We start from the raw sequence: 27,747 nt of genomic DNA, 5'->3' as shown, positions 1-27,747 counted from the left end.
GATCCCTTGTTCTTGTGGGACCCCCTATATTGGGGAAACAGGGCGCTCCATCCATCAAAGGATCTGCGAACATGCGGCCGACCTAAGACATGGGAGATCCAAGTCTTCAGCATTAGCTGAGCATGTGGAAAAGACCAAGCATCAGGTGTGTATTGAGGAGGCCAAGGTTGTTGCCAAAGTTGCTTAGTTCCATCATCGTAAATTGAGGGAAGCTATTGAGATTGAAAAGAGGCCGAGCAATCTCAATAGAGATGATGGCTGGAAAATTCGTAGGTGCTGGATTCCAGCACTCTCTTCTTAGTCGGTTTTTCTGCCCCCTCCTCGTTTTTGAGCTATTTATATATATATATATATATATATATATTATTATTATTATTATTGGTTTATTTATTTATTTATCTATTATTTATTTATTTATTTATTTTAACTTAACAACCTAATAATATAATTTTAGTTAGAATATATATGTATATATTAATATTAACAATATTTAGTAAGTAATTTAATTAAATAAATAAATTACCTTTTTAAACTAACCATTAAATTATTTTATTTATTTATATAGTGTTTTATCCTAACTTTATAATTTTAATTATAATAATTTTATTATAATATATATATATATATATATATATTTGATTATTAATAAATAAATTATTAAATTACCTTTTTTTTAAAACTAACCATTAAAATTATTATTAAATTAATAAATGAAAATTCTCGACCTAATATTATGATTTTAATATATATATATATATATATATATAATAATTATTAAATAATTTAAATAAATAAATAAATTATCTTTTTAATCTAACCATTATAATTATTTTATTTATTAATCCTAACTTTTATCTTAATAACCTAATATTATAACTTTAATTATATATATATATATATATATATATATATATTAATAATATATATGATGATGATGATGATGATGATGATGATGATGATGATGATGATGATGATGATGATGGTGGTTAACGTCCACTGAGACCAAATTGGTCTATCGGACCTACAATTTTCTTAATTTTTACTTGTCTGGCTCCTCGTCTTTCTTGGCGAGAGTGGTGTTGTAGCTTTCTTTCTTTTCTCTACGGTCTTCCAACTTCCTTTGTCTTGCATCTCCTTCATCTCTTCTGGTTCTTGGGACATTGGTGTCTTAGCTTCGCGATCTATAGTCGGAGAAGTTTGGTTTAGGAGATCTGCTTTGCTGTTAAATGAAGATTTATTTTCTGCGGTATTCAAATCTTCATAACTATTGATTTGTTGGGGCAGGCTTTCTCCTTGCTTGCTTTGAGAGTTGTTTCCTTCTTCCTTGATTTCTTGTGACTCAGAGTTTTCTCTAGAATAGTCTTCTTTGATGACAGTGTAGTGTTCTTTTTGTGCTCCTTCCCACCATGTAGATCTGTGGTGGTTTTTTCTAGTATAATTTTTCTCAGAGGCTTTTGGGCAATTTTTGGCTAGATGCCCCGTCTCAAATCACGATCGACATCTGAAGAGGACACTTTCATAATCAAGCTTCTGGTTCCACACATAGTCTTTACTTGTTAGGTTTATTTCAGCTGGGAATCCGGCGCTGAAATCCATTTCCACACAGATGCGTGCATAGGTGGTTCTGGCATATTCCTCTGTTTCTGGGCACCTGCAGTAAAATTTCCCAATTGCATTTCCGATGGCTTTTAGCGATGAGAGATTCCAGAGATGCAAGGGTAGGCTTGGCAATCTCACCCAAACTGGTGCTGAGGTTATCACTGCTGTAGAGGGATCGAATGATGGGTTCCATGGCTTCATGAATAGGCCTGAGTTTTCCCAAAACCAAGGGCCAGAATCTAGAATACATTGTCTGCTTTCAGGATTTTCAAAATCTACTATAAAGAAACCTCTAGCACACGGGTAGATATTAATTTCATCAGAAATGATAGGCTTCCATACCTCCGAGATCCAATTGTGGAGTGCTATCAGCCGAGGCCAAAAACCATTGAACCGACAAATTAGGGCACTTTCGGAGAACTTCAAAGCTTCATCGAGTGAGTCCTGGACCACTTGGATAGTGGGAGCTGGGGCTTCACTCACGATATGGGCAGGAGATTGCCCTCCAGAGGCGGATGAGCCACCAGTTATTTTTGCGAAGCTCGGAGCCATATTTTACGCAGATCTGCACCAGATCGAAAGCCAAACCGCAGATCTGAAGAGATACGAACGTCCCACTCAATCGCAGATACTGAAAGCCGCAGCTCAGGGAGATCTATATCACCGAAGCAAAAGATCTATACCACCGAAACTAAGCTGAGATACGCAGCTCAAGCCGCAGCTCAGGGAGATCTATATCACCGAAGATTTGAAGAGATGCGCAGCAAAAGATCTATACCACCGAAACTAAGCTGAGATACGCAGCTCAAGCCTCAGCTCAGGGAGATCTATACCACCGAAGATCTGAAGAGTTATATCGCAAAAAGCTGAGATACCACCGGAGATCTATACCACCAAAGATCTGAAGAGTTATATCGCAGAAAGCTGAGATCTATACCACCGGAACTTCAGGAACTTCCATCTATATATCGCAGAAAGCCGAGATCTATACCACCGAAAGCCGAGATCTATATATACCACCGAAAGCCGAGATCTATATATCACCGAAAGCCGAGATCTATATATACCACCGAAAGCCGAGATCTATATATCGCAGAAAGCCGAGATCTATATATCGCGGAAAGCCGAGATCTATACCACCAGAACTTCAGGAACTTCCATCTATATATCGCAGAAAGCCGAGATCTATATATCGCAGAAAGCCGAGATCTATACCACCGAAGATGCGATGGAAGTATGGTTCTCGGCCCTGGAAACTCCTGCGCAATGGATGTATGGCCTCTCGATCTATACCGAAAGCCAAACGAAGACCGATACGAACCGAAGAACCGCAGACGATCGAAGAACCGCAGACGATTTAAAATTGTATGAAGAGTCACCTAGCATGCAGTGTATAGACTTCAAGCTTTAATACAAATAGCCGCAGACGAGCGAAGAAGGCGAGCCGCAGGCGAGCGAAGAAACGCAGACTTGGTTTAATGATTTTGAACAATACAATTTCAATATATATATATATATATATATATATATATATATATATATATATATATATATATATATATATACAATTATTAATAAATAATTTAAATAAATAAATAAATTACTTCTTTAACCAACCATTAAAATTATTTTATTTTTTTATATATTTTTACCTAATTTAACTTATTTCCATAAATAATAATAATAAAAATAAACTAACCATTAAAATTATTATTGAATGAAAATACTCGTCACTTAACAACCTAATATTGTTTAGATATCTTCGGCAAAATCACATAACCAATCTTTTGTCGACGCGTTTCGAACCAACCAGTGTGGTTCATCGTCAGGACAAGTTGAAGCACCAATCTGGATTATGCTTGATTAAATAGAGTGTGCAGAGACTCCAACAGCTATAATGCTAACGGCTAAATTTTGACCCAATGATCCTGGTCAACCACAAAATTCGATAATTAATATTTTTATAAATAGCTTAATTAGATATATTAATATCTCAAATCTTAAGGGAATCCAAATATTATTATTTAAATTATAATGGTCATTATATCTCATAACATATAATAAATAATCTATATTTAATATTATTTAAATTAATAAATCATTATTATTTTATAATTTAATTCTTTAAAATATTTCTTATTAAATATAAAGGTTCATTAAAATAAAAATAATATATGTTTATTAAAAAATCTTAATAAATTATAATTTCAAACATCATTATTCCTAGAATTAAGATATATTAGGTAAAGTCCACTAGCATAACTAATATTGTTGGTACATCATAATTTAAAATAATATTTCAATACTTTTTAATAGGAAAATTAAAGGTAAATAAGCCCTTAGGTAAATATATTATTACCTATAGGGTTGATAAAGCCCAAGATTTTTTACTAATAGTATAGCTAATTTTATCCTTTAAACCTAATGGTCAAATATCTATTAATAAACATTATCTAATCAATATTCAATTATTTATGTATATGTATACTATTAATAATAATTATTAAATAATTTAAATAAATAAATAAATTATCTTTTTAAACTAACTATTGAAATTATTTTATTTATTAATTCTAACTTTTATCTTAATAACCTAATATTATAATTTTAATTTATATATATATATATATATATAAATTAATTTAAATAAATAAATAAATTTCTTTTTTAAACCAACCATTAAAATTATTTTATTTATTTATGTATTTTTATTTAACTTATTTCCATAAATAATAATAAGAAAAATAATAATAAAAATAATAATAATATTAAATTAATAAATAATAATTTGACCTGGGTCCTAAGGTCAAAATGAGTCGTTAGTCAATTTAGCCGTTGGAGACTTTGCTTTAACATGACAAATGTCTGTCTACATGTAATTTACGCTTATTCTTTAAAAAAAACCATCAAAATAATGATAAATTTTCTAAGTATCAAAATAATGATAAATTTACCACGACACAAGTAAACAAATAAATAATGATAAATTTACCACAAATTATCACCAAATTCTCATTAAACCCCAAAAAAAAAAAAACCATCAAAGTAATTAATTTTCTCGGTATCAAAGTAATGATAAATTTACCACGACACAAGTAAACAAATAAATAATGATAAATTTACCACTACAAAATGAAACAAATGAAAATAGCTAGAAGCCCTGCACTTTCCCACGTTTTCCATGTTGCCAAGTCACCAAATATATAGATGAATATGCCGAGCAAAGGTCCCTGTTTCCAATCTCTCTGGCTCCGCTTCTTTTTCCCTACGAACTGCGATTGAAATTTAATCAGAAGTGAAATTGAAATTTAATCAGCACCCAAAGATGGAGGGCCACTCGGGAGCTCTGGGATTTGGGCAAGGCTTCTCCAGGAGCTCTCAGTCTCCAAACCCTTCGCCCTCACCCTCGCACTCCGCCTCGGCATCAGTGACGAGTTCGGGCCAAAAGCGCAAACGCAATGAAGTTGAGCACGCAGGGGTCGCTTCTAATTCCATGGGAATGTTCGCAGTGCCCCCTTCCCACATATACTCCCACTTGCATCCCATGTCGATGTCGATGCCCATGCCCATGCACAATTCGCACCCCTCCTCGCTCTCTGAGAGTCGAGACGGTGCCCTCACCTCCAACGACGACGATGACAACCTCACCGGGGGCAACCAGTCGCAGCTGGACAGCATGAGCGCAGGCAACACCGACGGCAGAGAGGATTTCGACGACGAAGATGACGATGATGACGATGAAGAAGATGACGATGAAGTAGAAGGAGACGAAGAGGATCAAGATCATGACCCTGACGCCGATGACGACTCGGACGATGGCCACGATTCCATGCGTACCTTCACCGCTGCTCGCCTGGACAATGGCGCTCCTAATTCCCGCAATTTAAAACCCAAGGCTGATGCTGCTGGAGTTGCAATTGCACCCACTGTTAAAACTGAGCCCATTCTCGACACAGTCAAGGAAGAAAAGGTTGGCGGTAACAACAACAACAATGTCTCCGCTAACAATGCCCAAGTTGCACCTTCTGGTTCCGCTGTTTTACTGAGTGCTGTGAAAGAGGAGGCTAATAAGCCTACTTCTACCGATCACATCCAGACCAGCGGAGCCTATTGTGCTAGAGAAGAATCCCTCAAGAGAGAGGTGAGTCAAATTCTTATAACTGGGGGTTTTATTAAGAACTCTATTAAAAGCCACCCAAATTGCTTGAAACACGTGCAAAATTTCATGACTTTTTAAAACTTTTGTGCTCATTGGTAATGAAGCATTGGCTTCTGTTTAATATTCATCCATAGATGTAATTTTCGGGTATGATTGCCAAATTTCGTATTGTCTATGTTTCACATTGATATCGTTAGAGGTACATTGTGCCCGGGTAGGCAATTTTTTCATTATCTTCATCATCTCTAAAACCAGGCGACTTTTTAACCAAAGGCGAATTGGTTTACTGGTGAGGTCGATGGAGTATTAAGTCATCCCCCAAGTTCCGAAGAATACTAGTTTAAAGAGGATGGGTGCAAGTCCTTGGCAAATGCTGCCCCTCAGACCTGGCACCGAGGAGGTCAAATGAAGTCCGCACTATGTTGTCGAGTCCCTTGTAGCGTGTTACACTAAAAAGGAAATAAAAAAGAAAAATAGGTGACACTTTTTGCCTTCTTGAGTAATATGCCTAAATTCTTGAAGGCTTTTCCCCTTGGAATTTGTGCTTCTGCTCTTACCTCTTTGGTGTATATACGCTACCTACACTAAATAATCAGGCCACAGTGATGACTCAAGGCTCAGTCATACTTGAGTGGGTGCAGTTGCTCCTTTATGCATGTTATTTAAGCTGAAACCAACATGGATGATGTTACATGACCTTGATAAAGCTGTGAAGATGCTGCTGGCTGGCGTGTTGTACTAGCTACGGATGGCTGCAGTCCAGGTCACGCCTCCATCTCCTTATGATCCCTTAGCCATGATGTTACATGACCTTGATAAAGCTTTGAAGATGCTGCTGGCTGGCGTGTTGTACTAGCTTCGGATGGCTGCAGTCCAGGTCACGCCTCCATCTCCTTATTATCCCTTAGCTAATAAAGCAGAGAAGTCAACCCTCCATCTGCTTATCAAACCTTTTAGTTAATGAAGCAAAATCTGCGACCCTCCATCTCAGCAACGGACTGTACTTAAAAAAAATACAGTAACTGGGTAAATTATATTGACAAAAACCTACAGCAAGAGCTGCAGCAGATTTTACATCGCAACAGAGTTCCAAAATATTTCAAACTAACAGTTACATAGTCCATAATCAGTCCTACAGTCCTACTACAAGCACAAAACAGGGATTGGCTTTGCTCTTATACAAAGTTACCTAGTGTTCCCTTGATACTTTTTTTCCGGAAGGAAAAATCGTAATTTTCTTTAATGAGTTGAAAATTACATGCTGTAGATGCTTGTAAGCATATGCTATAAGGGTGGCAATGCCACTGTCTGAGTGATACTATCAGTAATGTGTCTCTCAAATATAATTATGTACATAAATAACAGAGAAAATTATGTTCACAGTCATAAGTCATGAAAAAAAAACATATAATCAGGGTCTGTCGGCCCCATTCTGCCGCTGGTCTTCATATGGCCGATGATAATATCTGTAGAATTCCTGCTCTGTCTGCTCCAGGATCATCCAGAGCCCCCATGGCTGGTGCGTGGCTTCCTTGGATAATCCATCAGAAACCTGGTTGCGTTCCCTGTATATATGATGACAAGAGATATAATCAAATTGAGATTTCAGAAGCATAGTCTCATCCGAAATGTTCCAGAGTGTGTGCACGTGACATGCAGATTGTTGGTTAAATCAATTTATGCTAAGTTTGGAATCGCCAAAAATCTGTATGCAACGACAACCCTTCTCAAGTGCAAAATATAGTAATTGATGGAGTGTAATGAGTTCAGCAAAATTATTTGTTCCATTCCCCAGTCCCATCTGTATCTTATAGGAATGATTTTTAGTGATATGTAGTAATACACCCCCACCACAGCCATGTAGCTGTGCTGAACCGTCAAAATATGTCATGGAATATGCCTGCCGATAATCTCAGCAGTTATATTGCGAGCTGTGTGAGGGCGGTCTTCCTCCAGAATACTGCGATAAATGGAGATGAGATGTGTTGTAGCATGTGGCCAGCGTGGGGTAATACCAGAAAAGAAGTTTATTTCTCTGTAGCCAAATACACCAGCAAATCAGGAGAGGGAGGTTCCTAATCCTAGGAGAGTGTGCTGCAGACCACCACGATTGCCATGCTTCCAATATATTGGCTCCTTGCCATCTATAGTGAAGGTGTAGATTTGTAAGTACATCGTGCCAAAATGCTATAGTAATAGGGCATGAAAGAAATAAATGATCAATAGATTTGGATGCCTGTTTGCAGAGTATACACCAGGTTGGTCCATGATATGATCGCTTTTGTAAATTGTCCCTTGTGGGTGCTTTGTTGCGGAGTATACACCACATAAATAGTTTAGCTCTGGGAGGCGCCTTCAATTTCTAGAGTGCATGCCACCACCAATCAGAAACAAGGGGTTTGTAATCAGAGTAGATGAGTGGGTATCCTTCCTTTGGGGAATAAGTACCATGCTGCGAGTGTGCCCAAATGAGCTCATCCTCTCCCTCGGTGATCCGGACATGTGATTCAGTAAGAGCACCAATATAGGTTTGCCAAACATAGAGCCAATTGGGAGGTATACCCAGATGGTCTGCAGATTTCCAGGCTTGATAGAAGATAGTAGAATTGTCCTGATCAACTATATGAGCAAGTCTAGTAATACCTGCATTCGAGAGGAAGTGTAGGAATTCCTATGGGAGCTGAAAAGCGTTCCCACATCCAGACGAGGGATCCAAGCCAATACGAACCAGGTTGCCATTGCCAAACCTCTAGGTTAATCCATCTTAGAAATCGTGAATATATTTGTTCTTATCCAATTTGGTTCCCTGATCCAATCAAGAGTATGGAGTGGGGAGATGTACTTTTGTGTGACCACCTGATACCATAGATTCTTGGAAGTGAGAACATTCCATCCCATTTTGGCTGCTAAAGCTTTTGCAAAGGCGTCTAAATTTTTCATGCCCCATCCGCCCCATTTCTTTGGAAGTGCAATGTTATCCCATCTAACCCAAGCATATGTATGGCCTTCTTGTTTTCCTTTCCATAAGAATCTGCAACACAACTGTTGTATTCTGTGCAGTATGCCCCTTGGAATCCAAGCCAAAGACATCCAATACACCAGAGTAGCTTCCAATACAGATTTGATGAGAGTGAGTCGTCCTGCCCTGGAAAGCCATCTGTGATGCTAGATATTTAGACGCCTTTCGATTTTTGCCACAAGCCAAACCCAATCAACGATCTTATACTTTATAGGCTTGAGTCTAAATCCCAGATTGTTAAAATTGGCAACTAGGGCCAAACTCCATGTGGGTCATCTTATTTATGGCAGTTGTTATTTTTCTTGGATTCCTCTCTACGAGAGGTGTAGGATTGATCTAAAGATCATCCGATTTTGACATGTATTTATGGAGATATGAATTTATTTGTGTTATTGACAATTTGTCAAGTTGGCCAACAAGCAAATAACCCCAGCTCAACCTCAACGTTGCATTATACATAGAGAAGATGTCAAGTCATTTGTGACACACATCTCTTGTGATCTCTCTCCACTCGTTTGGGTTTGGTGGAAAGAGAGATCTAGAGGGAGAACCCTAGCCATAGTCCTAAAGGAAGGAGATCTAGCCACAATTCTGGAGAAGAGGCCATGCCCTAGCCATAGTCATAAAGAGCCCTAAAAGTAGTCTTGTGAGGAGGTATGGCCGTAGTTAAAAGGGGACATCTATATGCAGTCAAGGGAGACATCCATACACAGTCAAGGAGGAAGCCTAGCCACTGTCGTAAAGGAGATCAAGCCGTAGTGAAGAAAGGCTCTTATCCGCAGTCCAAAGGTGCCCTAGCCGCATATCAAAGGAGCCCTTAATGCACAGTTAAGGAAGGCCCTAATCCGTTGTCCAAAGAGACCCTAATCCGCTGTCCAAAGTGGCCCTAACTCCACAGTCACAAAGAAGCCTTAGCCGCTGTCACAAGAGATCCCTAGCTGCAGTTTAGAGAGCCCTAGCGACAGTCAAAAGGAAAGCTCTAATCAGGATGATGGAGCAAGAAATGCCTTTTACTAAAGGCAACCCTACTGCATTCTCTGCTCATGCCAAAAGTAGAAACAATGCAGGGAGTAAGGGTCATTTCCATGGAAAGCCTGGATCTAAGGGAGGAAGGAAAGGCAGATGCTTTGCTTGCAATAAGTTTGGCCACTATGCAAGGGAGTGTCCAAATAGAAGGGACACATCACATGATGATGATCACAATCATTCCAGGGGCAACTTCAACAACAATGATCGAAGGAATGACAGGTACAATGGCAAAGGAAAAAGGAATGTAGGACATCAAGGAAATGGTCGACCCTCCAAGAAAGCAAGGAACTCCAAGTATGAAGAATCAAATGTTGTTTTTGATAAGCAAAAGGAGTATTATCTTATATAGACCCTCTCCACTACCTCTCCTCCGGACACTTTGGGAAATTGGCTTATTGATAGTGGTGCTTCAAGGCACTTCACCGGATACAAGGAAGCGCTCTCTGATCTGATAGAGAAGGAAACAAACTTGAAGATTATTCTTGAAGACGATGCCACCTATCTTGTAAAAGGTGTAGGGAATGTTACTCTTTAATTGGATCAGAGTAACTCGATTCATTTACAAGAAGTTATTTATGTACCTTATCTCAAGAAGAACCTGGTGTCCATTTCAACAATGGAAGACAAAGGTTACAAGGTGGCATTCATCGATGGAAAGGTACAGGTTTGGAAAAGAAAATTTAAGGATGATTTTACTCTTGGGTTTAGGGTTGGCACGTTGTGTCAAGTTATAGGAAGTCCATTGGGGGCCATGTCTTGCGACACATCTCTACAATTTGAACTATGACACCGGAGGTTTGCCCATCTTCATTATAAGGCCCCACCCGATGTGAGACAGATGGTGAGAGGGATGCCTGAATTCAAAGAAGAGCATGAAGGTATATATTTGGGATGTACCAAAGGAAAACTTACAAGGGGATCATTCCCCTCAAGTAATAGCAAGACCATAGATGTGGAACAACCTGAGGGGTTTGAGATTCATGATCGGGAATCTCATTCATGCAGGTTGAAGAAAGCTCTCTATGGGTTGAAGCAAGCACCCCGGGCTTGGTTTGAGAGGATTGACAACTATTTGATGAAGCTGATATTCACTAGGAGTGAAGTCGATCCAAACCTTTGCTTTAAGGTTGTGGATGATAGACCTCTCATACTAGTACTTTATGAGGACGACCTCTCTCTGACAGGTGCAAACCCTCTCATTTACAAACGTAAGAGGGAGTTGGGTTCCAAATTCGGAATGGTGAATTGCAAGCCTATGACTACCTCGATGGAGCTTAACTTTAAGAAGTTATGCGGTAGTGTTTCTGGACCTGAATTGGGTAATGCTTCTGAGTATCGTCGACTCATAGGGGCACTGATGTTCTTAGTGAACTCCCGTCCAGATATATGTTTTGCAGTTAACACGTTGAGCCAATATATGGTTAAGCCTCATCACACACATTGGATTGGTGCCAAGAACCTTCTGAGATATCTTCGAGGCACAATCACTCATGGACTAAGATACACTGCCGAAGATGAGGGACTACATGGTTACTCTGACTGGGCAGGCAGTGTGATGGATCGCAAGAGCACTTCTAGGTGCTTTTTCTCTTTGGAGTTTGCTTCGATATCCTGTATGAGTAGGAAGCAGAAGTTGGTTGCTTTGAGCACCGCTGAGGCCGGAACATCGCTGTGAGTATGGCCTCGTGTGAAGTTGTCTGGTTGGGGAAGCTCTTCTGTGAGCTGTTTGGACATGTGCTGGATACCACCTTGATCCTCTGTGACAACCAGAGTGGGATCCGATTATCAAAGAATCTCGTATTTCATGATTGCTCCTAGCTCATAGACATCAGGTACCACTCTATCCGGGATATGGTACAATGAGGAGCAATAAGGCTCTATCACATTGGGACTGATGAGTTGGTCTCCGATATTCTGACGAAGTCCTTGGGAAAGGTCAAATTCTTGACTTTCCAATAACGACTAGGAGTCGTGGAGAGACCCTCTCCTAAGGGTCCTCTATGAGATAGACTTTGAGCTCTAGGAGCTCCGGGGGGCTTGGGGTACTTCTTGGAGCGATGGACAACCATAGGGTGAATGGTTTAGCCTTCCCCTAGTGGTTTGCTATGTAGGCAGGATGAGTGGTTCATCCTTCTCTGCTGAGACACAATCATAGGGTGAGTGGTCCAGCCTTCCCCTAGTGATTTGTTGTGTACAGGGTGAGTGGTTCAACCTTCCCTTGGGATACCCCATGGCGACATGTAGGCAGGATGAGTGGTTCATCCTTGTCCTGTTGAGACATCTTACCCATGCAGTCTGGGACTCATGGGAAGTACCTGTCATCTGGCAAATGAGCAGGGAAATGAGGATAGGGACAATAGTACCACTGATGGACGCATTGTGTACTACCGTACTCCCTATGCTAGGATGACCTATATTGATTAGGGATCAATGGAGCTGACTTCGGGTCAGTAAGAGTGGTATGAGACACTCTCTTTATTTGGAACTGATTTCAGATCAGTAAAAGTGGTATGAGATACTCCTTTTATTTGGAATTGATTTCGGATCAGTAAGAGTGGTATGAGACACTCTCTTTATATGGGACTGACTTTGGGTCAGTCGAGAATGGTATGATACATTCTCGATCACTTCTTCTTCATAGTTCAGCAGAGCAGTGCAGGGCATTGCATTGATGGCAGAGACAATACAGACTAGTAGATGGATTAGCAGATGGAGTTCTCCCTAGTTGAGAGGGAGTGTTAAAATTGGCAACTAAGGCCAAACTCCATGCGGGCCATCTTACTTATGGAAACTGTTATTTTTCTTGGATTCCTGTCTCCGAGAGGTGTATGATTGATTTAAAGATCATTCGATTCCGACATGTATTTATGGAGATATGAATTTATTTGTGTTATTGACAATTTGTCAAGGTCGGCTAGCAAGCAAATAACCCCAGCTTAACCTCAACGTTGCATTATAAATAGAGAAGATCTCAAGTCGTGACACACATCTCTTGTGATCTCTCTCCACTCATTTGGGTTTGGTGGAAAGAGAGGTATAGAGGGAGAACCCTAGTTGCAGTCCTAAAGGAAGGAGATCTAGCCGCAATTTTGGAGAAGAGGCCATGCCCTAGCCATAGTCATAAAGAGCCCTAAAAGCAGTCCTGTGAGAAGGTTTGGCCGCAGTTAAAAGGAGACATCTATACGTAGTCAAGGGAGACATCCATATGCAGTCAAGGAGGAAGCCTAGCTGCTGTCCTAAACGAGATCAAGCACAATGAAGAAAGGCTCCTATCCGTAGTCCCAAGGTGCCCTAGCCGCAGATCAAAGGAGCCCTTAATACGCACTTAATGAAGGCCCTAATTCGCTGTCCAAAGAGGCCCTAATCCGCTGTCCAAAGAGGCCCTAATTCTGCAGTCACAAAGAAGCCTTAGCCGCTGTCATAAGAGAGCCCTAGCTGCAGTCAAAAGGAAGGCTCTAATCTGCAGTCACAAGAGAGCCCTAGTTGCAGTTTATAGAGACCTAGCCACAACAAATAAAGACCTTTAATCCGCAGCAAGAAGGAGCCTAGACAGCGTGGGAATTGACAACGTTTAATAAGGCTGATCTAGTGAATGAACCAAGGTCTGGTGTAGCCTCAAAGAGAAGGTCAAAACAGGTTTGTTTACGGTGATCTCTTAGGATAAGACTGGAAGTTGTGTTGCTGTTCAAGGGTCAAGATTGTAGGAAGTTGTGTTGCTGTTCAAGGGTCAAGATTTTAGGGATGTCAGCATTGCCAATTGGAGGTTGTTGGGTGCTATGTGTTGGCCTAACTTGCTGCCGGGCTAGGCCGCAGGTCATAACCAACAACATAGATTGTTCTAAGGGTTGCACAAGTCTGACTTGAAAGTGTGGCAGTGGTGGATGGAGCACCACAACCTTTGAAGGCCTGTATTGTTGATTGTGTGAAGGATGAGGACTGAAGGTTGATGCCCTAACTCATGAAGCAGTGACAATTAGTGCAACTAGAAGACAACAACGTTCTAGGAGATATATTGGGTCAAGATTTGACTATGTTTGGTTTAGTTTAATGAGCATCCTATTGATCCCACTTAGATGAAAGATTTAGTCATGTTTGACCAGCATTGACCTCTCTGGTCAAGGCTTTACTAATGCTGTCATAAAATCTCAGATTAGTCTATTTGTATTATCTCTCTTTGTTGAACTATTGAAGACTAAAGAAGATTTGATCAAGGGTTTCCCCACATTGGGGTTTGTCCCTGGCTAGTGCCACTTCTTGTGTCCGCTTGTCTTGGCTTGTCTTCTACTATTTATGTTTATTTTCTATGTGCATTTTACTATCATGCTAATGTGATTGCTAAATTGGACATTGATATTGGGCTAACCAGAAAATTGAAGTAAATTGCTCTTAAGCATAGAACATACCAAAATTTAACATGGTATCAGAGCCAAGTTGAAGACAAAGGCCAAGCAAGAGTGGAAGAGCAATCACCGAAGATAGTTTGAAAGGACAAAAGGCTCAATGGGTTCCTCATCCCACTTCTCGGCTGAAGACAAGCTTCGTGAAAAGTCAAACTATCACAAATGGAAGATGTTTCTTGATCTGACATTGGAAGAACAAGAAGTGTTGGACTATGTGAAGGGTAAAATCCCCGAACCTCCATCAAATGCACCAGCTGCTACAAAGAACAAGTACACTAAGGGTGAAGTCAAAGCGAAGAACATTATCAGAGATTCCATTGACAAGCGTCTGGTGGCCTACATCTCTGATTTGAACACCTCCAAGGAGATCTATGACATATTGGTAAGCATGTTCAAGTTTAGTGATGCAAATCAAATTTTATTTCTCAAAAAATAAGCTGAAGGATGTTAAGAAGGGCAAGGATGAGGATATTCAATCCTACTTCTTAAGGATCACTCAGATCAAGAATGATCTTTTATCGGTTGGAGAAGTCATTCTTGACATGGAACTTACTATCACTCTACCCTTGGAGGAATCCCACCTGAGTGGTATATATCTAGAACTACTATTCTCAATAATGATCAAATTCCTGGGTTTGAAGAATTGATGTCGAGATGCATTCAAGAAGAAACCAGGATGATGGAGCAAGAAATGCCTTTTACTAAAGGCAACCCTACTGCATTCTCCGCTCATGCCAAAAGGATAAACAATGCAGGGACTAAGGGTCATTTCCATGGAAAGCTTGGATCTAAGAGAGGAAGGAAAGGCATATGCTTTGCTTGCAATAAATTTGGCCACTATGCAAGGGAGTGTCCAAATAGAAGGGACATATCACATGATGATGATCACAATCATTCCAGAGGCAACTTCAACAACAATGATCGAAGGAATGACAGGTATAGTGGCAAAGGAAAAAGGAATGCAGGACATCAAGGAAATGGTCGACCCTCCAAGAAAGCAAGGAACTCTAGGTATGAAGAATCAAATGTTGTTTCTGATAAGCAAAAGGAGTATTATCTTATATCGACCCTCTCCAGTACCTCTCCTTCGGACACTTTGTGAAATTGGCTTATTGATAGTGGTGCTTCAAGGCACTTCACTGGATACAAGGAAGCGCTCTCTAATTTGATAGAGAAGGAAACTCAATTCATTTACAAGAAGTTCTTTATGTACCTGATCTTAAGAAGAACTTGGTGTCCATTTCGGCAATGGAAGACAAAGGTTACAAGGTGGCATTCATCGATGGAAAGGTACAAGTTTGGAAAATAAATTTTAAGGATGCTTTTACTCTTGGGTTCAGGGCTGGCACGTTGTATCAAGTTATAGGAAGTCCATTGGGGGCCATGTCTTGCGACACATCTCTACAATCTGAACTATGACACCGGAGGTTTGACCATCTTCATTATAAGGCCCACCCGATGTGAGACAGATGGTGAGAGGGATGCCTGAATTCAAAGAAGAGCATGAAGGTATATATCCAGGATGTACCAAAGGAAAACTTACAAGGGGATCATTCCCCTCAAGTAATAGCAAGACCATAGATATGGAACAACTGGAGGGGTTTGAGATTCATGATCGGGAATCTCATTCATGTAGGTTGAAGAAAGCTCTCTATGGGTTGAAGCAAGCACCCCGGGCTTGGTTTGAGAGGATTGACAACTATCTGATGAAGCTGAGATTCACTAGGAGTGAAGCCGATCCAAACCTTTGCTTTAAGGTTGTGGATGATAGACCTCTCATACTGGTACTTTATGAGGACGACCTCTCTCTGACAGGTGTAGACCCTCTCATTTACAAACGTAAGAGGGAGTTGGATTCCAAATTTGGAATGGTGAATTGCAAGCCTGTGACTACCTCGATGGAGCTTAACTTTAAGAAGTTATGCGGTAGTGCTGCCGGACCTGAATTGGGTAATGCTTCTGAGTATTGTCAACTCATAGGAGCATTGATGTTCTTGGTGAACTCCCGTCCGGATATATGTTTTGCAGTTAACACATTGAGCCAATATATGGTTGAGCCTCATCACACACATTGGATTGGTGCCAAGAATCTTCTGAGATATCTTCGGGGCACAATCACTCATGGACTGAGATATACTGCCAAAGATGAGGGACTGCATGGCTATTCTGATTGGGTAGGCAGTGTGATGGATCACAAGAGCACTTCTAGGTGCTATTTCTCTTTGGGTTCTGCTTCAGTATCCTGGATGAGCAGGAAGCAGAAGTTGGTTGCTTTGAGCACCGCTAAGGCCAAATACATAGCTGCAAGTATGGCCTCGTGTGAAGCTGTCGGTTGGGGAAGCTCTTCAATGAGCTGTTTGGACATGTGCTGGATACCACCGTGATCCTCTGTGACAACCAGAGTGGGATCCGATTATTAGAGAATCTCGTATTTCATGATTGTTCCCAACTCATGGACATCAGGTACCACTTTATCCGAGATATGGTACAACTAGGAGCAATAAGGCTCCATCACATTAGGACTGATGAGTTGGTCGCCGATATTCTGACGAAGTTCTTGGGAAAGGTCAAATTCTTGACTTTCTGAGAACGACTAGGAGTTGTGGAGAGACCCTCTCCTAAGCGTCCTGTATGAGATGGACTTTGAGATCTGGGAGCTCTAGGGGGATTGGGGTACTTCTTGGAGCGATGAGCAACCATAGGGCGAGTGGTTCAGCCTTCCCCTAGTGGTTTGCTATTTAGGCAGGATGAGTGGTTCATCCTTCTCCTGCTGAGACACAATCATAGGGTGAGTGGTCCAGCCTTGCCCTAGTGATTTGTTGTGTACAGGGTGAGTGGTTCAGCATTCCCCTGGGACATCCCATGGCGACATGTAAGCAGGATGAGAGGTTCATCCTTCTCCTACTGAGACATCCTACCCATGCAATTTGGGACTCATGGGAGGTACCTCTCATCTGGCCAATGAGCAGGGAAATGAGGATAGGGACCATAGTACTACCGATGAACGCATCGTGTACTACCGTACTCCCTATGCTAGGATGACCTATATTGATTTGGGATCAATGGTTCTGACTTCGGGTCAGTAAGAGTGGTATGAGACACTCTCTTTACTTGGAACTGATTTCAGATTAGTAAGAGTGGTATGAGACACTCTCTTTATTTGGAATTGATTTCGGATCAGTAACAGTGGTATGAGACACTCTCTTTATATGGGACTGACTTCGGCTCAGTAGAGAATGGTATGATACATTGTCGATCACTTCTTATTTTTCATAGTTCAGCAGAGCAATGCAGGGCACTGGATTGATGGCAAAGATAGTACAAACCGATAGATGGATTAGCAGATGGAGTTCTCCCTTGTTGAGAGGGAGTGTTAAAATTGGCAACTAGTGCCAAACTCTATGTGGGTCATCTTATTTATGACAACTGTTATTTTTCTTGGATTCCTCTCTCTGAGAGGTGTAGGATTAATCTAAAGATCATCCGATTCCGACATGTATTTGTGGAGATATGAATTTATTTGTGTTATTGACAATTTGTCAAGGTCGGCCAGCAAGCAAATAACCCCAACTCAACCTCAACGTTGCATTATAGATAGAGAAGATCTCAAGTCATTTGTGACACACATCTCTTGTGATCTATCTCCACTCATTTGGGTTTGGTGGAAAGAGAGGTCTAGAGGGAGAACCATAGCCGCATTACTAAAGGAAGGAGATCTAGCCGCAATTCTGGAGAAGAGGCCATGCTCTAGGCATAGTCATAAAGAGTCCTAAACGCAGTCTTGTGAGGAGGTCTGGCTGCAGTTAAAAGGAGATATCTATACGCAGTCAAGGGAGACATCAATATGCAGTCAAGGAGGAAGCTTATCCGCTGTCCTAAAGGAGATTAAGCCGCAGTGAAGAAAGGCCCCTATCCGCTGTCGAAAGGTGCCCTAGCCATAGATCAAAGGAGCCCTTAATACCCACTTAAGGAAGGCCCTAATCCACTGTCCAAAGGGTCCCTAAATCTGCAGTCACAAAGAAGCCTTAGCTATTGTCACAAGAGAGCCCTAGCCGCAGTCAAAAGGAAGGCTCCAATCTGCGGTCACAAGAGTGCCCTAGTCGCAGTCTAGAGAAACCTAGCTGCAAAAAATGAAGACCTTTAATCCGCAACAAGAAGGAGCCTAGACAACGTGGGAATTGACAACGTTTAATAAGGTTGATCTAGTGCATGAACCAAGGTCTGGTGTAGCCTTAAAGAGAAGGTCAAAACAAGTCTATTTAGGGAGATCTCGTAGGATAAGACTGGAAGCCGTGTTGCTGTTCAAAGGTCAAGATTGTAGGGCTTTCAGCTTTGCTAATTGGAGGTTGTTGGGTGCTATGTGTAGGCCTAACTTGCTGCTGGGCTAGGCCGCAGGCAAATAGCCAACAACATAGATTGTTCTAAGGGTTGCACAAGTATGACTTGAAAGCGTGGCAGTGGTGGATGGAGCACCACAACCTTTGAAGGCCTATATTGTTGATTGTGTGAAGGATGAGGATTGAAGGTTGATGCCCTAACTCATGAAGCAGTGACAATCAGTGCAACTAGAAGACAACAACGTTCTAGGTGATATATTGGGTCAAGATTTCACTATGTTTGGCTCAGTTTGATGAGCATCTTATTGATCCCACTTGGATGAAAGATTTAGTCTTGTTTGACCAACATTGACCTCTCTGGTCAAGGCTTTACTACTGCTGTCATAAAATCTCAGATTTGTATATTTGTACTATCTCTCTCTGTTGAACTATTGAAGACTAAAGAAGATCTGATCAAGGGTTTCTCCACATTGGGGTTTGTCCCTGGCTAGTGCCACATCTTGTGTCCTCTCATTTTGGCTTGTCTTCTACTGTTTATTTTTTGTTCTATCTGCATTTTATTATCATGCTAATGTGATTGCTAAATTGGACATTGATATTGGGCTAACAAGAAAATTGAAGTAAATTGCTCTTAAGCATAGAACATACCAAAATTTAACACAAATATTTAAGTCCATCATCAAAAGGGAGGATAGTATAAGGAAATTGTTTTTGTGCTGTGTGTATTTCATTTAAAGAGCAACCAACAGTAGTCAGAGTCGATTTAAGTTGATTGCATTCCATGCCTGTGGCGAGACAGAAAGTTCTGAGGATAGTGGAAAAAGCTGTAATGTCTCCAATTGATCCATTGAGAAATATGAGAACATCATCGACGAAGAGGAGGTGGGTAAGGATGCAACTGTTGGTGATCTTAATGCCCTGCAATCTACCCAATCTCTTTTCCTTGGATATGTACCGACTCAGTCCTTCCATGACTAGCAAGAAGAGTAGTGGTGAGAGTGGACAACCTTGTCTGAGGCCTCGTTTAACATGAAAAAAAGATGAGGCAGATTGATTGATAAGTACACTGTATGAAACATTGGTAATACAACACATAATCCATTGTATGAAGCATAATGGAAAGCCCAAGTGGGTCAATAACATTCTTAGGTAAAGCCAACTGGTATGATTAAAAGCCTTTGCCAAATTGATCTTGAGTGTCATACCTTAGCGCCTCTTGATCTTGATGGAGTGAAGGACCTCTTGTGCAGTACCAACTGCTTTGTGAATCTTTTGGTGGTTAAGGAAAGCAAACTGTTCTGGAGAGATATGCTCATATAAGATAGGTTTAAGGTGATTGGCAATAATCTTGGCAATGATCTTATATATACAATTGTAGAGAGAGATGGGATGGAAGTCATTGAAGGTCTGAGGGGCATCAGATTTGGGTATGAGAGCAATGAAAGTAGAATTAAATGCATCATACATTCGACCACTAACCCGACATTCTTCTATAACCTAGAGAAGATCATTACCCATAACTTCAAAAAAGGCGAGGTAAAATTCTACCAGCCATCCGTCCGGTCCAGGGCTCTTGTCTTTCTTGAACCATTTGAGAGTGCCTTCCAATTCACCCAGAGTTACAGGTTGTACAAGTTCCTTTGCTTCTTTGTGATTAACAAATCTAGGGAACAACCCTGCCACCTTGATAATCTCAACGAGGGTAGCTTCTTGTGGTGCTTTGAATAGCTGACTGAAGTGTGAGGTACTGAGGGTGGCCAGTTGATTGAATGTCTTTACCCAGTGGCCAGTATCATCCTCCAAGTGCCAGATGGTATTAATGGCCCATCGACCATTTGCAAACTAATGATAAAACTTTGTATTGTCATCCCCAGACTAAAGCCAAATAGCTCAACTCCGAAGTCTCCAGGTTTCCTCTCTATCCTTTAGAATTCTGTTCCGCTCGGCTTCAAGTTTGATAAGTCATTCTTTAGCTTCAGTAGATTCAAATGCATGACCATCCTTATCAACCAAATTTGCAAGTTCAACTTCGATATCTTTTAGAAGATGGTCATCCCTTGCTCTTTTTCTCTGGCCCATTCAATTGTTTTATAGTTAAGATAGAGCAGCTTTTTAGCAAAAGCTTTAGTTTGTGTCTATCCGGGAGCAGGGGGATGAACTTTCTAATAATCAGTGACCATATTGGTACACCCCTCATCCTTGAGCTAGGTTGAGTTGAACTTACAGGGTCTTTAGGCTTGCGATCAACACTAGCAAATTCAAGGTATATAGGGGAGTGATCAGATAAGCCTCCCGAACCCACCCATTGCCTGTACAGAGATAAATGGCCTAGAAGGGCTTCTTTAACAAGGAACCGGTCCAACCTTCTGGCAAGCATAGCCTCTCCAGTCCTTCGATTACGCTAGGTAGGTTGGAGCGAGCCATAGGAATATCAATAAGGTGATGGTCCTCCAACAATGAATTGATGGGATCAGATAGAGGGTCAATTTGAGCATTATGTCCCCAAAATTTCGCATGGCCAATAGAGAAATTAAGATCGCCTCCAAGGATGATGTTGTCAGCTTGCATGTATGAAGTATTGAGTAGGGTTTCCCAAAAAGTAGCCCGATTAATGCAGGGACCATAGACATTGATCAGTCTCAATTCCTCCCCAAGATCAGAGGTAAAAATGTTTGCCCCAATGATAACATCGCCCCCCGAAATATTGAGCAGCGTTATTTTCCGAGAATTATAACCTAATGCAATGCCTCTAGATCGTCCTCGGACATCAAGTGCATGAAAGTGCCAACCGGGTACAAGTACTTCGAGGGTGGGGATGATCTGGTCACTAAGTGCAAGAGTTTCCTGTAAGTAAATGATGTCCACCTTCTCAAGTTCAAGAAGTCTTTTGAAGGCTAGTTTTTTTGCAAGACTAGCCATCCCACGACAATTGAAAGATAACCACTTCATGGAGAACCAAGGGGGAAAGGTCAATGCTCTAAGGACCTTGTCAATGGGTAATTGTCGACCATGTGCTACATCCAATCCAGCTTGGATGATAGCCTTGGAAATATTGGAATGTCTTCCCCGGGGAGTTTTGGTGGACATGGAGGAGGGGATAATACCAACGCCACAACAATCTTCGGACAAGGATTTAAATAATGATCAGAGGAGGTAAGGATAACTCTGACGGGAATCATTAGAAGGTTCAGATGAGGGAGCAGAGAGTGGGACATTAGTGATAATAGGAGGAGTAATACAGAAAGTGGGGGGGGGGAGGATACTGGGGGGCAAGTAATAGAAGGGTGGTCAAATGTAGGTCTAGAGATGCAATGCGAAATGGATGCACAAAGATGAGATACAGATATAGAGGTAGAAAAAAGAGGAAGAGTAGAGTAAGAAATACCCGTAGTGTTGGCAACAATAACTGCACGAGATGTGGTAATGCGAGGAGAGGGAGGGCGAATAGGTTCCTTGCTCCATCCATGCATCTGCGAGGTGGTCTTCGGTGGGCGCCCAACAACCTTTGCAGGTCTCTTGCCTAGTGTACTAGTTGGAATATTTGCTACAATGTGTTCTGGTTGTGATACAGAAGCAAAATTGGAAGTGAGCAGAGGAAAATCCTTGTACAAGTGCCCAATTTTATGGCACCAATGACATCTGTAGGGTACCCCCTCATAATCTAGTATCTGGATACGACATGTGTTCCTCCATTGAATCTGTAGATTTTCCTCCAAACCTTCTCGCGTATCCAAGTGCACTAGGATGCGAGCCATTGCCATATTCCCAGTGACAATGTATGATTTATCATAGTCTAGAATTGTCCCCAGGGCATTACCAATTCTCTTAAAGGCATCCTTGGACCATAAATGAAGTGGAAGTCCCGACAGATGAATCTAGATTGGGCCAGCCCCCAGATGCTCATGTTCTGGGTCAAATAGAGGACATCATCTCTTGAGTAATATCGGTGCTAGCTCAATGTGCCAGTGTTTTGATAGGACCCAAGGGATGTATTCAGGTCGCTGAAAATGTAGGGCGAACCAACATCGGGATAATGTAACCACCGAAGGAAGTTCATCAAGCACCCGACCCCAAATTTCCAAAATCCATTGTCTTAATCAAGCAACAGTATAAGATCGACCCCGAACCCGATCGACTAGTACCCTATCAACAATGTCGAGCACCAAAAGTTAGTGAAATCTTCCGGCTCCCAGCCTTAATGCCTTTGAACTTCTTAACAGTCCTGGCTGGTTTGCCAGAGGGAGGGTTAACAAAGGGATCGAAGGTAGTACTTAGTCTAATACTAGCCCTAGGTCCTTTGCCAAAATCAGGTGGCGGAAGTGAGGTGCCTTCGAAAAAACCAGATGTGGAAGGATTGGTAACCAGAGGAAGGGGGACAGGGGTGGAATGATTTGATATGAGAGGACAATGGGGAGCCAGGTCCAGCGAGTTTCAGTGAGGAGGAGGTTGTGGACAGGTCCAAACAGGATGCAAAGAACTAGAGCGAAGCCAAAGAGGGTTGTGAATAGTCAGAGTCCGACAAATAAAAAGAAGCGTCCAGTGAACCAGAAACCGGCAGCGATGATGATGAAGGACTGGCCGACGACGCAAAATGTTGAGTCGAGGGGCAAGGATGAGAAAATACCGATGCCAAGAAAACCCTAGGGTCACCCGCCAACGTCGTAGGGAGTTGCAGGGAGATGTTTGAGGAGGTGACCAACAGCTGTGGAGGAGAAACCGTCCAGATAAGCACAGAGTCATAAGGATCCTCAGAGTAGTCGACCATATCCACCTCCATCTTAGTCGACAGATAGCAAAAGGAGGTTTGCACAAAAATCGCGCCGACCCCCAGTCGCAAGCTGTAGATGCCTTGCAGTGTGCGATCGTGTTCTAGAGCCTTGATGTCACGCCCCTACATTTGCGGTAGTCTTTCAACCGCTTATAGCGAGGTGCGGCACTACCAATCGTGTTCTTTTCACCAATACTTACGATTGTAGACTACGCCTAACATTCCATACTTAGTTTATTTCTTGTTACCAAGTATTATTAATGTTCTTTTATACAAGTGAAAGCCCATAACATTCACATAAACAACATTATACAAGAGAAATGCACAACAGTATAAAGGGAGGGGCAACTCCCTGCAATATGAGTTTGCCCGAATCAATATATATAATCTTCTTTTACAAGTACAAGTTAAATCTTGGGAAACCCCAAATTTACACAGCCAAATTTCCAAATTTGGCAAACTCGGTTGCCCAGCTCGTCGGCGCCTCCACATGGTCGCCGCACGACTCACCAACTCTTCATTCACCTCGTCGCACGATTGTGTTGTTTGCCCAACTTGGGCGCGCCTCGTCGTAACCAAGTCGCCACACACGGGCGCCTCCGCATGAGTCACACCTCCGTTCACAGTCTCAACACTTCACACCGTCTCCATCGTTTCGTCGTGCACGATGCGCCCTCGCCCGGCCGTCCGTCCGCACAACCTCACCGTGTCGTCCAACTTTGCACCAGCGGGCGACTCCACCAAGTCTCCACCGTTTACCCTTGCACGATGGGCGGGCGCTCACCCGAGCTACCCGAGACACCCATGTCAAGTCTTCACACAACCGGACGGGCGCTCACCCAAGCTGCCCAAGAACTCGTGCACACCTTCGCACAACCGGGCGCCCGACGCCTTCACCGCGTCCTCAATCAATAACCGAACTCGTGCCGTGTGCCTTGCCCAAGAATGGGCGCATCTCCAAATCTGCACCTTCTTCTCAATCTGCACCTCGCACCTTGTCTCTTTGCATCACCAAAGAGCTTGTTCGTAGCTTGATCGAATGATCTCCAAACGCTCCACGCCTTTGTTTACTTATATGGATGGTTGGGCGAGTTGGCTGCCCAGCCGACTCGTCCACCACGTAGTAAAACGCCCCTACTCATCGCAATTCCGTCCATTATGTGTGTCGGCCTTTGCATAACTTGTAGGTCGGCCCGTGGGCTCACCAACCATGCTCCCACGCTATAAAACATCTTCGTTCAGCTTTCCCTTATGCACATTATCACCTAAGTCCATCGCACCTTCGGTCAAGCTCGCATTTCCTTATGTTTTCCAACTCACTCCTTCGCCAAACAAGTCGCATGTTGCGTGGCGGTCATGCCTTGGACCGCAGGTCCTTACACTTGAGGTCGCAGAGGCTCCATCCCCCTTGATTCTTTCTTCTTATTCTTATTTGCCCTAATGTTCCTTGATACTATATAAAATATGCCTAACATTCTAATTGTCTTGAAAAACTTGAAAATTAACAAAGATCATATTGATTGGGATCATCACGTAGACCTGTGCGTGCTGGTTCTATTTTATGGTCCATAGCTACCATCTCCTCGTCAAAGTGGTACATAGTTTCTTACTCCTTAAATTCTCCCCTGGACAAGTTGGAGGGCCTTTGGTTTGAGGCCATGGACTTGCCCTTTCTCAAATTAATAGCCAAATTCGGAAGTAGATTACACTCAACTTCCAGAATTATTACCTGCTTCTTCAGGTCCACCAAAGACCCCATAATTTATATTTCCTATATTGTAATTTGGCATTCAATTTCATGGATTTTTGAAGCAAGATTGATAATCGATGACCTATTGCAGTGAGAATGCTCCTTGTGGCTGTAGAGGACATGGTGAATTTCTTGAAGTTGTTTGGAGTCCATTTGGAGCTCTAAGTCAATTGCTTCTACAAAAGAAATGTTCTGCTACTTGCCTACAATAACCACACTTATCCTCAAGTCTTGAACATGCAAATGCTACAAAAACCAACAATCCGCAAATTGATTTGACTAGTTGGTTTTATTGTTGCCAACTTGGAAGCTACTTTATCTTTGCAAACTAAAAAACCATTGGGGCGATGGTTTCGCTGGGAGATCACTAACATCAAGAGAAACCCCAAACAACACACAAGATGCAATAAGACTGATTACCAAGTGAAGAGGATTAACATAGTCCTTGCGCTTGTCTAATTGAGTTACCGTTATCCCACAAGGAGCCAGACAAACTAGAACCAACGGGTAATAAGCATGTGAAATTAATGAAAGAAGTCTAAATGGGGCAACCCTCTTTGCACATTTGAAAAATTTGTCGAAGTTCCAAGGATTTGGTTCACCTTTTGTGAAAACAAACTGTCTTGGTTACCTATTGTGCCAAGGAACTAAGTTTCACTTTGAAGTCACCCTTGCAATTGTTTGTCAACTTGCACAGATTCTTTTGTTTTGCCTCAAGTTCATCTAGATGTGGTGAAGAGTGCTTGATCTTGCTCTCATACCTCCTTTCCTTTAGGAAGTGGTCAAGAATCTACTTTGATACCAACTATCTTGGACCTAAAAGCCTACCCAAATTTTTCTTTACTAACTTGGTGTTAACCAATCTTGTTTCGACACCTAAGGTTGTGTGGCATTGTCTTGATTCGACCATAGAGGCTTGGCTAATTTGTGTCTAGTACAACTAGACTATGCCTTTTCACTTAAGGTCTACCCATGACTCTGCTTTAAGCCACAATATGTTAAAGGCAACCAATTTCAACACAACCTAGTTCATCCAATAGTAGGTACACATCCAACCATGGCCTTAAGAAATCACAACAATACTTTTATACTTAGCCAAAGCAATGCATTGTAAATAACATGACATTCATCCAAGTAAAGGGACTACAACAAACATGTATAGGTGGCACTCAAGATAAATGCCTAAACTTAATTTATATGAAGCAATTTTTTCGGCGATGTGCTGAAAAATCCCAATTTTTTTGGCCAACTAATTTTTTTGCCTGAAAAACTTGCGATTTTTTCTTTCATTGAATTTTGCCGATTTTTGTCGTTTTTTTTAGATTTTGAAAAAATAAATATATCTTGTATTTTTTAATGTTTGCCGCGGTTTCCCAATTTTTGCCAATTTTTTCACCGATCTTACGAAGAAGATGTTTTCTGGACCCTTGCTGACTTTTTGCCAATGCCGATTTTTTCAACGCTGATATGAAGAATGCTACAAGACACAAGAAGGGAATGCATCCTCATGTTTGTAACTCTAATATAGATGCACAATCAATCCAAGGCAATCCTGCCTATAAGCTACTGCCCAAATGACTTGCACAATCCAACCCTTGAAGCATTTGTAGGGTTGCCTCTTGTAGGTTCCTACTCCCCCACAATTCACTAAGCTCGCATCCAATTTTCCCTATGTTGTGAAACTTAGACTTAACATGATTGTAGAATTTTTGGCCACCCTTGTATGAATGACCAAACTTGCCTTAATTGTCTTAGTACTTTCTAGTGTCCTCTTCATACAGTGGATGTGCCTTGCCTTTGCATTCTCGAAGAGGTTGTCCAAGTCTCTTCATGTCCAAAGTGGACCTTTTATCGATCCGATTAGTAGGATTGTTAAGGTCCTGGCAACTTGCTAGATGGGCACACTGTTAATTTATGGTATATTCTATGCTTAAGAGCAATTTACTTCTATTCTTCTTATTAGTCCAATATCAATTTCCAGTATGCAGTCACATCAACATGATAGTAAAATGTAGATAGAACATAAATATAAACAACAAAAGACAAGCCAAGACAAGAGACCCAAGATGTGGCGCTAGCCAGGGACAAACCCTAATGCGGGGAAACCCTTTGATCAATTCTTCTATTTTCTTCAATAATTCAGCAGAGAGAGAGAGATAGTACAATATCACAAATATGTGATTTACAACAACAGTAATGAAACCCTTGAACAACAATGACAAGGCTGATCAATCAGCTCCCAAATGTCCTCAAGGCAACCTAGGAGAACTCGGCCTCCAACAACAGTAGATGGCAACCCAAAACAATCAATGGAAGGAGGTCAAAACAACAGTCAATGTTACAACAATACTGTAGCCAGCCCTAACCTGCCAATGCTGTCCCAAAGATGTCCTCCAACAGGTCAATGCAAGCTGTCTAGCAATGCGACTAGCCTAGGAGAGGCTGCCCACACAAATCCGCAGTCAAGGGAGCCTATACATTGGTCAACACAGTCCTTTAGCACCCAAAACGAAGTTGCTGCACCTTCCTGCGTCCTCCTACAACTGCTGCCCTAACTGTGTCCTCTTTCTTCTTCCCACGTGAGAGAGAGTCTTCTTCCTCCTTCGCATACCCAAGAGACAAGGAGAGAGAAGAGATGTGGAGATGAGATGAGTGAGTTAATGCCTCAAGGTCTCCTCTACTTATA

At 41.6% G+C, this 27,747-nt stretch overlaps 1 protein-coding gene across 5 annotated transcripts in view; it reads left to right on the top strand.

The window, feature by feature from the left end:
- Positions 1-4,787: 4,787 nt before the first annotated feature.
- LOC149192225 (histone acetyltransferase GCN5-like) overlaps positions 4,788-27,747 on the top strand; it is a 427,304-nt gene continuing 404,344 nt past the window's right edge. For 2 of the 5 annotated variants that reach the window (XM_089404509.1, XM_089404510.1), the window contains exon 1: positions 4,788-5,740. In XM_089404509.1, coding sequence (XP_089260635.1) covers positions 4,925-5,740 — 816 coding nt within the window. In that variant the 5' untranslated portion in view covers positions 4,788-4,924. The remainder of the gene's footprint in view (positions 5,741-27,747) is intronic. The other 3 variants (XM_089404508.1, XM_089404506.1, XM_089404507.1) reach the window with 3 other exon arrangements.

This window comes from Pinus tabuliformis, chromosome 2_2, assembly GCF_031772625.1.
Source record: "Pinus tabuliformis cultivar Carrire ecotype Pingquan chromosome 2_2, CPIR1, whole genome shotgun sequence".
NCBI classification, from domain to species: Eukaryota; Viridiplantae; Streptophyta; class Pinopsida; order Pinales; family Pinaceae; genus Pinus; species Pinus tabuliformis.
The sequence above is the reverse complement of the archived record's forward strand: the minus strand, read 5'-3'. Positions and strand labels throughout refer to the sequence as shown.